The 14092-nt window shown below is 38.8% G+C and overlaps 10 protein-coding genes across 10 annotated transcripts; 5 read left to right on the forward strand and 5 right to left on the reverse strand. All coding sequences in view use genetic code 12, as the record gives it.

The window, feature by feature from the left end:
• Positions 1–989: 989 nt before the first annotated feature.
• CANMA_001327 (uncharacterized protein) lies at positions 990–2318 on the reverse strand (the record flags this gene model as incomplete). Its single annotated transcript, XM_051813284.1, has 1 exon — positions 990–2318. One exon carries the CDS (start codon positions 2316–2318, stop codon positions 990–992), a length of 1329 nt encoding a protein of 442 aa, XP_051673090.1.
• A 266-nt stretch (positions 2319–2584) lies between these two features.
• CANMA_001328 (uncharacterized protein) lies at positions 2585–3592 on the forward strand (the record flags this gene model as incomplete). The annotated part of the gene is made up of 1 exon (XM_051813285.1): positions 2585–3592. One exon carries the CDS (start codon positions 2585–2587, stop codon positions 3590–3592), a length of 1008 nt encoding a protein of 335 aa, XP_051673091.1.
• A 222-nt stretch (positions 3593–3814) lies between these two features.
• CANMA_001329 (uncharacterized protein) lies at positions 3815–4618 on the forward strand (the record flags this gene model as incomplete). Its single annotated transcript, XM_051813287.1, has 1 exon — positions 3815–4618. The coding sequence occupies one exon, from the start codon at positions 3815–3817 to the stop codon at positions 4616–4618; it is 804 nt and encodes a 267-aa protein (XP_051673092.1).
• Positions 4619–4625: 7 nt separating this feature from the next.
• On the reverse strand, positions 4626–6239 carry CANMA_001330 (uncharacterized protein; the record flags this gene model as incomplete). Its single annotated transcript, XM_051813288.1, has 1 exon — positions 4626–6239. One exon carries the CDS (start codon positions 6237–6239, stop codon positions 4626–4628), a length of 1614 nt encoding a protein of 537 aa, XP_051673093.1.
• Positions 6240–6383: 144 nt separating this feature from the next.
• Positions 6384–7124, reverse strand: SEC22 (SNAP receptor; the record flags this gene model as incomplete). Its single annotated transcript, XM_051813289.1, has 2 exons — positions 6384–7003; positions 7091–7124. 2 exons carry the CDS (start codon positions 7122–7124, stop codon positions 6384–6386), a joined length of 654 nt encoding a protein of 217 aa, XP_051673094.1.
• Positions 7125–7680: 556 nt separating this feature from the next.
• Positions 7681–8418, forward strand: CANMA_001332 (uncharacterized protein; the record flags this gene model as incomplete). Its single annotated transcript, XM_051813290.1, has 1 exon — positions 7681–8418. One exon carries the CDS (start codon positions 7681–7683, stop codon positions 8416–8418), a length of 738 nt encoding a protein of 245 aa, XP_051673095.1.
• Positions 8419–8509: 91 nt separating this feature from the next.
• On the reverse strand, positions 8510–9964 carry GCD1 (translation initiation factor eIF2B subunit gamma; the record flags this gene model as incomplete). The annotated part of the gene is made up of 1 exon (XM_051813291.1): positions 8510–9964. The coding sequence occupies one exon, from the start codon at positions 9962–9964 to the stop codon at positions 8510–8512; it is 1455 nt and encodes a 484-aa protein (XP_051673096.1).
• Positions 9965–10213: 249 nt separating this feature from the next.
• On the forward strand, positions 10214–11521 carry RPT4 (proteasome regulatory particle base subunit; the record flags this gene model as incomplete). The annotated part of the gene is made up of 1 exon (XM_051813292.1): positions 10214–11521. One exon carries the CDS (start codon positions 10214–10216, stop codon positions 11519–11521), a length of 1308 nt encoding a protein of 435 aa, XP_051673097.1.
• A 51-nt stretch (positions 11522–11572) lies between these two features.
• On the reverse strand, positions 11573–12553 carry MRPL40 (mitochondrial 54S ribosomal protein YmL40; the record flags this gene model as incomplete). The annotated part of the gene is made up of 1 exon (XM_051813293.1): positions 11573–12553. One exon carries the CDS (start codon positions 12551–12553, stop codon positions 11573–11575), a length of 981 nt encoding a protein of 326 aa, XP_051673098.1.
• Positions 12554–12789: 236 nt separating this feature from the next.
• On the forward strand, positions 12790–14082 carry SPT14 (phosphatidylinositol N-acetylglucosaminyltransferase; the record flags this gene model as incomplete). Its single annotated transcript, XM_051813294.1, has 1 exon — positions 12790–14082. One exon carries the CDS (start codon positions 12790–12792, stop codon positions 14080–14082), a length of 1293 nt encoding a protein of 430 aa, XP_051673099.1.
• Between the last annotated feature and the right edge of the window lie 10 nt (positions 14083–14092).

Consider the following 14092-nt stretch of genomic DNA (forward strand, 5'->3'; position numbering starts at 1 on the left):
TGTTGAGTGATTGGACACGTAAGAGATTAAAATCGAGTATGTAAAAAAAGGGGGGGAGGGGGGAGGGGGATCAACTAATCAATGGTCTTCAGGTCACTCAATATCAAGAAAAATAAGTTCAAGACAATAGTGTGTTGGAGTTTAGAGTCTTGAGATACAAAAGGGTGTTATTGTAAAAGAGTTTAGACTTACACGTATTGGCAGTTAAAGGATCGGATTGAGTGCGCCACAGTTGAAGATAAGCATAACACATAGGAACTCCAGGTAGAGTTTATCTCAGACCATCATATAGAGAAGTTAGGTTCATGTCTCGTAAAAACTCAGTTGTGATGTCCGGAGCAATTTTTAGATTTCCGTTGATCGCTTCGTATCTGATGCATAACTCCGGACTATATTGAACGGTTATCCAAACTAAAGCTAGACAAATAAGACAAAATTACACAAAATTGAGTACCAAAGTTCGTTAAACCCGAAAAAGAACTTCACGCATGGTTAGCATTAGCTTTGCCTTAGTAATAGATCACTCGTGCTTGAGCCATGCCACTGCTAGAGCTAGGATTGCTGATTAAGCTGCATCCAGACTTTATAGGATATGTCCTTATTTTTCTAGACTGTTGTCTTTGTGGTTTGAATTCAAAAGGCTTGTCAAGTTGAGCTGTCCATTAGCTGATACAGTGTAGGAATAGATACGCCTACAGTGTGCTGCCAACTCTTCTTCACTATTTTTCTTTTTGCGTGCCCTCAACACCTCTACACGGTTAACAAACTATTACACAATACAAAAGGGTTTAAAATGTTCAAAACAATCTCGCATCAGATAAATCTAAACAAAAAACGACTTTACCTCGGCATACGAATTATTAACACAGAATTGCTGCCTTGAAATAGATTTACCATAGGCGCAACAACACTATTCGTCCTTTCTCAAATGATTTACAAACTCCCTCTCTACTGACTAGCTTATTTTACTCTACACTCAAAACAATAATCTATTCATTCTTTCTATTTAATCTTTCGCCATCCATTTGACCTCCATAATAAGTCCTGGCTCTAACAAACCCAAATACAAAATTGCACCCAAACACAACAATCCCACACCACAACAAAAACACAAAAAATTTGAACCCTAATGGTTCGACTAATGAATTCAAAATTAGCCCAATAATTTGTGCATTAATCATTGACAAATTTCCAATTGAATTGGGATCTTGATTCATGCCCCGTGATAATGCTTCGCATTTCTTGCGTAATATTGGCAAGGTATTGAACTCGGGATCGTCACATTTACTCTCGTAAAACAAAGTACGACAAGAGTCTATTTGCGCTTGAATTGCTCTTTTCTGAGCCTGTATCTTGTGGTTGACATCTGATTTTATCGATGTAATGATGTAATAAACGAGGTACACAAAGTATAAGGAGATTATGACATTGATGAATAATTGCAAATATGATGATATTATGTATGGCACTTTTTCAATTGGATGTATGTCTTGTCTCCAAGGAGCGGGTAAATTGATGTAATCTGTTCTTTGAGTTAGCTCAGTTGGCTCGGGCTTTTGCATTGCTAAGTGCCTGTCAAGTTCCTCTTCTCGAAGCTTATTGATCTCTAATTGATCGATATACAGCCTTCTCATTCTTTCAAGTCGCAACTGGTCTTCACCACCACCATTAATGTAGTAATGATGGTGATGTATCATCTGAGCTTGATGCTGAATTGGGTTTGGGTTTGAAAATTCGTTGGAACTGGTGTTCACATGGTTTCCAGAAAAAGATGCAGATGGATTGGTGTTGGTGATATCGTTAAAAGTCGAGATGTTGCGCTTGAAAGCTACGCTGTTGGAGTTTTTAATAGTGGGAAAAGAGCTTATATCAAACTCATAATCGATTGAATGCTTCCGCACATTATAAGGTAGAGCCTCTTCGTAAGCTTGTGATTCTAGTACTTCGGTTTTATCTGCTTTTGGAGAAGGTGGCATCAATAGCTTTGGTTTATGAGTAATTGCCAATCTTGCGCCCATCATGGTGGGGGATAATAATGCGAGCAAATTTTGGTGGTGGTGCTCCTCGTCTCCCCTGTATTCATGGCTATCATCCTCTTCGTCCTTGACACTTTGCCGTTGTGTAGAAGCATCCTCATCCAATGTTGCATTGATAGTGTCATCGATATCCATTGGATCGTCATCTATGTCCATAGGGTCATCTATCTCTTCAAAAGTCCTTGGTAATGCTGGTGCACTCCATATCCTTTCAGAATTATCCTCTAGTGACAATGACAGAAGTAGGTTCTCATGTTCAAGTAAATTGTTGCTAAACGACATTGAAATCTTTAAATGGTTGTTCACTGATAGTTTGCTAATAGACTCCAATATGTATCTATACTTTGTTGTACTCTCAATCAACTAGCTGTCACTTGATGCAACGTGAAAAGAAACCGTGCTAGTTCTTGCAAATCACAAGATGCTTGTCAAATTTGGCGATTAATTCAAAACTTTTGACGCGCAAAGAAAATTATGGTTCTGATCTCATCGTAAAACTTTATCAAAACCATTATCTCACTCTACCAACAACCAAAAACGTCACCACAATGGGCTCTAAAAGAAAACAAAAGGAAAAGCAAAAGGATTTTAAAAAGGCCAAGTTGAAGGTTGGGAAGACGGCACAGAAAGCAGATAATTACACCGATACATCATTCAAATCAAAGACAATATCTCTACCAGGCCAGTCGATAACCAATGTCCGATCATCTAAGGATTTGCAGCACCAGCTATCATTAACAAAGCATCACTCTTCAACAGCCAGGAAGGAAGTTGTGATTAGCTTGACCCAAAACTTGCCATCAAATCCATCTAGTTATAAACAAATCATATCAAGTATTACACCATTGATGCTAGACGAATCGAAGCAGGTACGATTAGAAGTATTAAACCTTTTGAAAGAGTGCGGGAAGAGGCAGCCAGGACTATTGGACTTGCATAAACGTACGATAATCTTGTTCATAATATCAGCAATGACACATATACAACCCAATATAAGAAACACAAGTACTAAATTCCTTGATGTGATGATTGAGTACGCTGATATTAAACTGTATTTCGTCAAGATCTTGAAAAACTTTTTTATATTAATGAGTTGGCCATTACAAAATGATTCAAAGTCAAAGAGTATATCCATTACATCGGGCTCCTCAGTCCTTCTTGGGACGAACACCAAGAAAGCACGTATTGACCATTTGTCAGCATTGGCAAAATTTTTAGACGCTACTTTATTTGAACAAGATAATACAACTGGTAAAGATTCTAACCTAAGTGTAGTAACTACACACCCACAATCTTGCAAGTACTTAATATCAACAATCCCTCAAGCTTATGCACCATTGAAATTGTTTGTTAATGAAATAAGTACCAACGATGGGAATTTAGGAGAATTGAAGAATTTGGATACATTAACGACAGAGGATTTGTCAACAAGAGTTAATGTAATGAAAGACTTCTTTAAAGAGAGGTTGATAAATAGTCTTTTGAATTTGGTGAAGGAAGGTGGTGAAGTCGGTCGTGAATCAAACAAGTGCTTGCATATTTTAGAAAAGGTATAGAACATGTGGTGATGCTGGGTAGGACTTGTGGGGTTCTCTGATGTAGTATAATATAGTGTAGCGTAAATTTGACATCTTTTATCCTCATACGTGTGTAACTTAGGTATTGCCTGCGTCGTGTGACTTGTTGCAGCCAAAATTGCGAAGCGCGCAAAGTAATTGAAGATCCAACAAAATTTTCAGTCGAACATCTCTACTTACCATCATTAACCCTCATTTGACATGTTCAGACACGTATTGAAAACTTCGGCGTATAGGCCTGTTAGAACCCCATCATCTTCATTATTTCGTATAGCGACTCTTCGACCATGTTCCCAATTTCACAGCAGTGCATTAATTCAAGGCTCCTCGAAAAAGAATCAAAAATTGAAAAAGGCACACAAGCAGCAAAAGATACAAATTGAGGATGATAAGATCCAAGTAGAGGCGGAAGAAGAGGCTGTCACTCCAACTATTGATTTCAAAGATGCCACTGCTAAATTTGAATCCATTTTATCCCGATTTGAAAAATTGGCAAATGAAATCAAGTTGGGTAAATTAAACCCCAAGATCTTTGATAATTTGTTAGTGAATATAGGCAACCAGAAAGACACCATTGAGGTTCCCTTTAACACAATTTCTCAGACTTCAGTCAAGGGGAGGAACTTCATCATCACCATGTTTGATCCTCTGAATGCTCAAGCTATCATCAACACAATTATCGGATCAGGGTTAAACATGAGCGGAGTTGTTGATCCTGCAAACAAGTTCAACATTAAGGTGCCCTTGCCTCCAATCACATTAGAGACAAAACAAAACAACGTCAAGTTACTAAAAGAATTATTTGACAAGTTGAGAAATAACAAAACTGGATCGTTAACATCGGTAAGAGGTGATGTCAGACACAAATTTCAGTCGCACTTGAAAACCCATAAGTTGTCGGACCTGGAGAATAAGCAATTGAGCCAGTTAGAGAAGTTGCACAAGTTGTATGTTGACAAACTACAAGAGTCCTTTAAAAAATTTGAAAAAAGTATATTGCAATGAAGTTGTTTTATTTTGTGAATAATCGCGATTGGTTCTTCTTGCACCACTTGATTATAGAAACACTAACGTCAATTAATTTCCTGGAATCGATATCATCGTTAATAATACAGTAAAATGCATAGGAATTATCGGTGATCATAATTCCCGTGACCTTTTCCCACTTCATGTATGTTAGTTTCTTGTAATTGACCAGGACGTCTCTAAATTGGAAATTGGACTTGTTATTTTTCAACTGCGTGTAATATTTGATCAACTGAAGCACAACATTCCTGTTGTTGTGAGGCACTTCACTGCTCACAAATTGATTGAGCTTTTTATCGATATAGAGAAAATGTTTGACGACGAATGGAATTTGACTCGATATTGGCGTAAGCAACTCACGTTGGAAGCCGGTGAGAAATTCATGGCTCTGAGACCTTTCAGCTGTGAGAATGATACCACTCGCTAGCTCTTTTAATTTGTAGAATGAGTTTTTGTTCCCACTCATGAGTATCAAACTATTCTGATTCCATGTACGAACAAAGACATAAAGAAAGCCGTGGTTGTTAAAATCTGGCATACATAATGGCATCCATAGGTCCTCCTCCTTGTTTTTCATCGACTGGACTATAAACAACAATAATCTCAAATCATGTTCTGATAAAACATGTGCTTTATTGCGAACATAATTTAGAATCACGTTGGACTTGGCCAAAATAGTAAATAGCAAATCATCATCCTTGTAGGTATTTAATATTTTGTTCATCCTGGACCTCAAAGTGTACCGTAGTTTAACACTCTGTCGGCAATTAAACAACTGGCTCAAGTAAAAATTGAGACCATTGGGCAACCCAAACGTCATTTTCATACACAAGTCGTCCAAGTTTGCAAAATCCAACGGACTCAATATTCGTCTTAAGTCGTAATTTAACCCATTGTTGAAATGCTTGTCAATTGCTGATTTTGACAATATACTCAACAAATACGTGTAAAGTAGTTGTAGCTGAGATTTGAGAAAGCTATCTGATTCATGTGCCAATTTTGTAATTGCAAACAATACAATAGGAGCTCTGTTTAAGGCAACAATTTTTATATCCTCTCCTAGTGTTATGCTGTTCAAGTCTCTGTGAAGATCTTCTTGGAAAGTTGATAGAATTGTGGTTAGTATACCCATAAAGCCAATCACCACATAATCTGACCCATTCATTGAATATATCGGTTTACCTGCAATAGACAAGATAAAAAATTGCTTCAACTTTTGATGGAACTGATGCTCATCGCATTTTTTGGATAAGGAGATGCATTGACGAAAGTATTGTTCTTCCTTTAAGTCCTGTGGATTTGGATATAATTTCAAATAATTATATTCGTCATGCGACAGCTGTGTATGGCGAATATTGGACGGCAAAAAAGGTAAATCCTCTATATACTCCGATAAGTGGAGCTCTGATGCCACACTACTGTTATCAAATTGTGTTATTGGTGAACCGTTTCGAATCGATTGTATTTCCAGATTCACATTTTCGTAATTGATTGCAGTTGTAGCCTCAGTGGTAGAGGTAACCTGCCCCTGGATTGAAGCGGTTGACAATAGGCTAGCAGCAGATTTAGATGCGACTTTTAGAAAATGGGGTTGATCCATTGATCTGGTAATGGTGGAATGTATGCTCAAGTGGGTTTTCCCCAGAAGAGTTGAAAATTGATGTCGCGACAAAGTGTCACTTTACACTACTACTACGCATACTACTGTGATCTTTTTATAACGACACAGTTACACACTAAGTACTCATCTTCTCAATAGGTAATAGCAAATGAAAACAAAGAGTAGTCCCACTCCTATGATTGGAATGTACTGCTTGATCAAGGCTTCCAAGTTAATTCTTTGCGCCCTTCTTCTATATTTTAGCGAATCTTGTTTCAAAGAACTGGACAAATCACTCATCTTGTCCAATGAATCTCCTCTGTACAACAAGTCTTCAATGTTTTTGGTCATGACCTTCTTTACATCGGCAAGATCATCGTTCAATTTATCTAAATTGGATTGTGCTCTTTGATCTTGATATATCTTCTTTGTCTTGTGCAAAAAATTATCAAAGGAGGTAAAACCAAAAGGTCTAGCAGTAGGGCTTAGGGCCTCTTGACCATGGCTATTGTAAAACTCGTGTGCTATCTCATTCAAGTATGAAAATGCGAGCTTTCGGGGGTATGATTTCTTACATATGCACAAGTATATAATCCCTTGTGATATCAAGTAGTGAATGTTGAATTCGCCTGATTCAATAGTCGCTTGTGGTTCCGAATTAGGAGTTATTCTGCTGATGAGGATCTTGCATTTCTTTTTCTGTTCTAGCAATGCTTTCGAGCTGGTATCGTTATCATCGTCTACCGATCCACACAATGGAAGTGCTAAGTGTTAAAAAGTTAGTAAATGATCATCATGTCAAGATATTATTGTTATCTTTTCTTTCATTGGAAGAATTCAATGTAACATACCATCATATCTATAAATTAAAGTGGATTCAACCATGTGAGGTGTGCTATCTTTGCTTGACTCGATGATGCCAGGTTTTTGTTTTGTTGTTCAAATAATTTTCCGCGCGCTATAAACTTTGAAGGTGAAGAATTTCTATCTTTTGCATCCAGAGAAGAGCACGGCTAGTGAATGCCGATGGTGGTTTTTGAGCTACGCCCGAATCCCCACTGGAACTACATAAATTCCTGACTTGAGTTTAACTGTGCTTCAACGAAGTCTTTTGTTGTAATGTATGTTGAAAGCTTTGTGTCAGATAGCAAGTACAATTTAGTTCATATAGGTTAGCGGTTGCTCTAGATGTAAGAGCTGGCTGACTCTTGCCATCCTCACCACGTCTATACTTTAAACCAGCCACAGTTCGCTTTAGGTGTAACATTGCAAAGGGGTAATCCTAACATATCTGGTAGCCTCAGCCAAAGGAGGAGAAAAATATTCTAGAAAATTGCGCTGCGATATCAAACGAGTAATACATTATTTAGTATTACTTCATATACTATTAACTCATTATATTAGTTATTTTCGCCAGCTAAACAACATAGATACATACGTGATGGATTTATCAAATTTGTCAAATACGTTGCCAACGCTGAAACCTTTGATACGCAAGCCAGAAACATCCGAACAATCTGGGTCCGATGACCCATGTTCACAATCAAGAACCAGTTCCCAATCTAGCATCTCAGATTTGAACACTGACCTCACTACCCACTTTAAAGGTGCAGCAAAAGCTGTTGCGTCGCTATATAATTCATCTATAAACCCACAACCTGGAAGCGTAGTCAATGCTGCTCAAAAACATGCTATCAAGACTGATTTTGCCAACGCTGCGAGAGCTGTTGCGGCATTATTCAAATCTGGACAAGTAGCACATTCTACATCCCTTGATATGGGTTATCTACAGTGTCTTGATGATCTACTACAAGTAATCACCAATGATGAGGACGTTGAAAATTGGGCGTTGACAAGGCGAGCGGAGATAACAAATGCTAATCATCCCTCATCATTAGATGAGGCCAAGATTCCGCAGGACTTTGTGTTTCTGTTTGAGCTGGATATGAAGCCACCGACAGCTTTCAGACCAAGTATACCGCCGATGTCCGTTCAACACAATGCATCCCAGAGAAATGCCATGATAAAGAAAAAGAAGCTTCAGCATTTGCACAAAAAGTTTTACTCTTCAGAAGAGTCTAGCGAAAGTGAGACGGACGATTTGAAACGTGCTAAACTATTTAAAGAGCACAGTACGAGTCCTTTGAAGAAGAAGAAAAGAAGAAGCAGTAAAGAGTAGAGCTGTCTCACCATTTCAATTAAGTACAGTCAATTGGAATTTTATAGATGATTGCGATATATATAACGTTACTTCATTCGTATAGGATCTATCAATATGCAAACAACCCATCGTCGTTACCCGTAAATTCATCTTCGAACTCGCTCTCGTCTTCACTCTCGCCATCATCATCACCATCATCATCATCATCCTCATCAGAGCTAGTATCGCTTAGCGGGCCGGTCCTCAATACAAACTCTTCTTCGCTATCACCATCTTCCACAGTCTCTAAATTCATACAGAGCAATGTGTCACCTTTGGACAGGGTTCCTGTTGGTACCTCGTTAGTAGATTCAATATTGCAATTGATCAACTTTACTTTTGGAAGGATTTTAGCGTGGTGACCAACAATACAGTTTTCTAATTGAACGTCATCGCCGATAATTGCGTTATCAAGGATCAAACATCCGGTAATTCTAACCTTTTTACCTATCTTACAATTATGCCCCACCACACTGCGCTTCACGTTAGTCTTTTCGCCCAATTCAGTTTTATCGCCTATTATTGAATCATTTCCAACATGTGCTGCTAACTTGTCTTTCTGTTGAGAACCTTGTTGCAACTGCCCCTTCTTCATCGCCTGTTGTTTCATGAAATGTCTATTAGCCTCCATCAATACCGGTAGGTTGTTAACTCTAAAGAAAGATGCCTCGGATGGAACCACAAAAAGGCCAACTGTATCCTTACTGCCGGAATGTTTCCACGACCGTCTTGCCAAATCACGAATGAATTTGTCGTAGTTTCTTCTTTCAAAATACACTTCATTAAACTTGTTGGATGATTCTTCAATGACGTCAAAGATCCTACCGGAAACTATGAAGATTCCACTGTTTAGTAAATTCGTGCTCACAATTGATTTTGGGTATCGCCAACACATCTGGGTCCTTATTTTCAACATTTTTGACATTTCAATATCGGCCTTTCCATAAACGTCGAGTAAGACTGACTCCTGGGCATCACCCGTGTACACTGTATACTTTTTCCCAAATATCTTCAGTTTCTTGTCCTCTATATCTAGTTGATTCTTGTATGCAATATAAACCCCCAAATCGGTTTCATTTCTGTTCCTGAATGCTTCAATTAGAACTTGCGGTGGTAAATTTGAAATGAAGTCACACGGTAAGAATATAAAGTTTTGTGATTTCATTCTAAGCTGTGGATTCTTGTAAAGGTGGTGGATAACTTCAGCACTATTATCAGCCGTGAATGGCATGATCTCTATTGGAGTTGCAACTACTGTATCAGCGATGTCAGCCTGCAGCTCAAACTTCTCGCGTCTTAGTTTCTTAAACTTTTCGATTGCTGCAGCTACTGAGTCATTTGTTTCTTCTTGAGTGACAACTATTATCCTTGACAAAACTGCAGCGTAACACCAATCTAGCACATAATTAATCATTGGCTCATTGGCTATGGGTAAAAGTGCCTTTGGTAACCCAGTAGCTCGCGTCTCGGAAAAGGGATCAAGAGACTTTCCCTTGCCACAAAATATCACCGCAGTAAATTCCATGCTAATCAATTGCAAATCGGTACAACTCCAGTCTTATGCCAATGAATCAGCGGAGTGAGAAAAATTTTGAAGCATCGTCAATAAAAGGTTGACTGCTACCAAATGCTTCAGAAAGATTGAAAGTCGTGCGCAGGGAATTTGGGCAAAGCACCACCCGGCAGAAAAAAAAGAAAAACCATTTTGCCACTTTGGTGATTTATTGGGAACCATTTTCAACTTCTGTACATCCACAACTATACTACGATAAATATGGCGTCTGAAGAGAATGATCCTCTTTTGCAAGCTTTGAGTGCTGAACAAAGCGGCAATAATGCAGGAGATAATAATACCAATGAAGCCATTGGTACTGATCAGCAAGATGGTGCAAACCAACAACCATCAGAACCAATTGATCCTGAAAGAGAGAGAGCACTTCTGAAATTCAAAGACAAGTTGCTTGAGCATAGAAAGTGGGATGCAAGGTTGAAAGATTTACGATTGGGCATACGAGACTTGGATAAAGATTATGACAAGACTGAAAATGACATCAAGGCTTTACAATCCGTTGGCCAGATAATTGGAGAGGTTTTGAAGCAATTGGACGAAGAAAGATTCATTGTTAAAGCGTCTAGTGGGCCACGGTATATTGTTGGCTGTCGAAATACTATCAAGAAGTCGAACTTGAAAAACGGTGTAAGAGTATCGTTGGACATGACCACCCTTACTATCATGAGAATTTTACCTAGAGAGGTTGATCCATTGGTTTACAATATGACTACTTTTGAGCCTGGTGAAATATCATTCAATGGTATCGGTGGTTTAACAGAGCAAGTTAGAGAGTTGCGTGAAGTTATAGAATTACCATTAAAGAACCCAGAGCTCTTTACAAGGGTTGGTATTAAGCCGCCAAAGGGAGTCTTGCTATATGGTCCCCCAGGTACCGGTAAAACATTGTTGGCTAAAGCTGTGGCGGCAACTATTGGAGCAAACTTTATTTTCTCACCTGCTTCTGGAATTGTGGACAAGTACATTGGTGAAAGTGCAAGATTAATCAGAGAGATGTTTGCTTATGCTAAGGAGCATGAGCCTTGTATCATTTTTATGGATGAAATTGATGCCATTGGAGGCCGTAGATTCAGCGAGGGTACCTCGGCAGATCGTGAAATCCAACGTACATTGATGGAGTTGTTGAATCAAATGGATGGATTTGACACATTAGGGCAAACAAAAATTATAATGGCTACCAACAGACCTGACACACTTGATCCTGCATTGCTTAGAGCCGGTAGATTAGACAGAAAAATTGAGATTTCCTTGCCCAACGAAGCTGGAAGATTAGAAATTTTCAAAATCCACACTGCTAAAATAGCAAAGCATGGAGAGTTTGACTTTGAAGCTGCAGTAAAAATGAGTGATGGATTCAACGGAGCAGATATAAGGAATGTTGTTACTGAAGCTGGTTTTTTTGCAATTAGAGATGACAGGGAGTACATTATACAAAATGATATTATGAAAGCGGTTAGAAAGGTTGCTGATAACAAGAAGTTGGAGGGTAAGTTGGATTACGAGAAACTATAGTGTAGTAGGGGCTCTGATAAAAAGATTAGTTTATCACTATTTACAACAATTTTAAATCTTACTTTCGTCAGCTATTGGGCTACTCTCTTCTTTCTTTGTCTCCTCGATAATCCTTAACGTTTTCTCAAAATTGGGTATTTTCACTTTGGACAAAACCTCCAAATGATGGCGCAACTCTGGACTTTCTATCTTGTTCATATGTTCTGCCATTTTCGAGCCAATGAACTCCTTAACTTCCTCCGGCAATGGATACAATTTCTTCTTTGGTTTTTCAGCTTGTTTTGCCAACCAGATCTTTTGCTCTATGGTTAATGGCATTTCAGGTCCATTGAGTTTGGCAATCTGCAACCCATCAAGCTCCCTCTTCTTGTACTTGCTGTACGGGTTACGCAATTGATTGACCAATTCTTTAGGTATCGTTGATTTCCCAACGGTGTTAAATTCAAAAGTCTTTTCTGTAGCTACATCTTCTGGAGTTGACAATTCCCCTTCTTCAATCTTTGGGGGCGTTGGCCATGGCAATAGATAATCGTGGTGTTTTATATATCTCTCTGGTATCCATTTCTTGTACCTATCGTCGTAATAAGGTTTCCCCATAACCACTTCTTCCGCAACCATGTACGAAATTTTGCCATCTTCTTTGCTTTTACCAACTACCTTCACTTTACTTCTTGGTATATAATCAGGAAAGTCGTACACATGAGACGTTTGACCCTCGGGCCAGAATGGTTTGGGTAAAAGTTTCTTGGTTGAAATATTGGACAAGGAAACTGAGTCGAATTCAGCACTATAAGCCAAAACCTCGGCTATTTTACCCTTATGCTTACCTTCAGTCACGTACGCCAAGTCTCCTTCAGTGATTCCAGCCTCAAATCTGGTCTTTTGTTGCGACCTGGGTAATCTTTCGGGAAAAAACCCTTTAAAAGTTGGTAAGGACGTTGCTTCTTGTTGTTTCAACCATTGTTGCTTAAGGTGATTGGGGAGTTTATTGATATCTCGTTTGAACCGGGAACGACTGACAACCCAAGACATTGTGCAATACGTGGAGGTGTAAGTCTTGTGTTGGACAGTAGTAAAACCTGAAAATTTTTTGATGTCAGAGAGAGAGAGAGAGAAAAAAAAATGATTGTGGTAGCATTTGGCAGTTCTTTTCAGAGTTCGCGGGTAAAGGCATCTGTTCTAATATGAAGTAGACAAAGATTCTCTTCTCATGACAGCGATTGCTGCTAATCATGGACACATAGATAACAATGGGCTACAATATTGCAATGGTTACTGATTTTTTCTACCCACAGCCAGGTGGCGTAGAGTTTCATGTATATCATTTATCTCAAAAGCTAATAGACTTGGGACATTCAGTAATCATCATAACTCACAATTATAGTGGTAGAAACGGAATACGATATCTAACCAATGGGTTGAAGGTGTACTATGTACCTTTCTGGGTGCTTTACAGATCTTCAGCCTTTCCCACGGTTTTCTCAGCATTCCCAATACTACGCAACATATTCATTCGAGAAAATATTGATATTATACACGGACACGGGTCTTTAAGTACATTCGGACATGAAGCTATATTTCACGGCAGAACAATGGGGTTGAAAACGGTCTTTACTGATCACTCTCTTTTTGGGTTTGCCGATTTTGGCTCCATATGGGGTAATAAGGTATTGAAATTTGCTATCAGTGATGTGGGACATGTTATATGTGTCAGTCACACATGTAAAGAGAACACAGTCTTGAGGGCAAGCATTGAGCCATGGAAAGTGTCAGTGATACCCAATGCAGTCATTTCGAAGGATTTTCAACCAAACAAACGGCTTGAAAAGAAGGAAAATGATCGTGAGATTACAATCGTTGTAATTACCAGGCTTTTCCCTAATAAGGGAGCCGATTTGTTAACGGCTATTATACCTCGGATATGCCTTGCCAATCCAAAAATAAAATTTGTCATTGCTGGCGATGGTCCAAAATTCTTGGATTTGGAGCAAATGAGAGAGAAGTACTTCCTACAAGAGAGAGTTCAACTTGTTGGGGCAGTCAAACACGAAGAAGTAAGAAATGTCATGACCCAAGGTGAGATATATTTACATCCTTCATTGACGGAAGCGTTTGGAACTGTTATTGTTGAGGCTGCATCGTGTGGACTTTATGTTGTGACAACAAGGGTTGGCGGTATACCTGAGGTGTTGCCATCTAATATGACTAGCTTTGCTGAACCTGAGGAGGATTCATTAGTTGAAACCACCCTAGATGCAGTATACAAAATACAATCAGGCGAAATCAATACATCAAATTTCCACGAAAGGGTGGCTACAATGTATAGTTGGAGTAACATAGCTCAACGCACAGAAGAAGTTTACGACAGTTTGGATTTGGATGAATTAAATGAATCAATAATCAATCGATTGCTGAAGTTTTACTGCTGTGGTATAATTGCCGGAAAGTTGTTTGTGTTAATGGTGATTGTTGATATTTTTATATATACTGTCCTTGAACGGTTATACCCTAGAGAACATATTGACCTAGCAACAAAGTGGCCCAAGCGACGAAAACACTAGACCCACTCAG

The sequence above is a fragment of the Candida margitis genome, assembly GCF_024628925.1.
Source record: "Candida margitis strain CBS 14175 chromosome Unknown scaffold9, whole genome shotgun sequence".
Classification (NCBI taxonomy): domain Eukaryota; kingdom Fungi; phylum Ascomycota; class Pichiomycetes; order Serinales; family Debaryomycetaceae; genus Lodderomyces; species Lodderomyces margitis.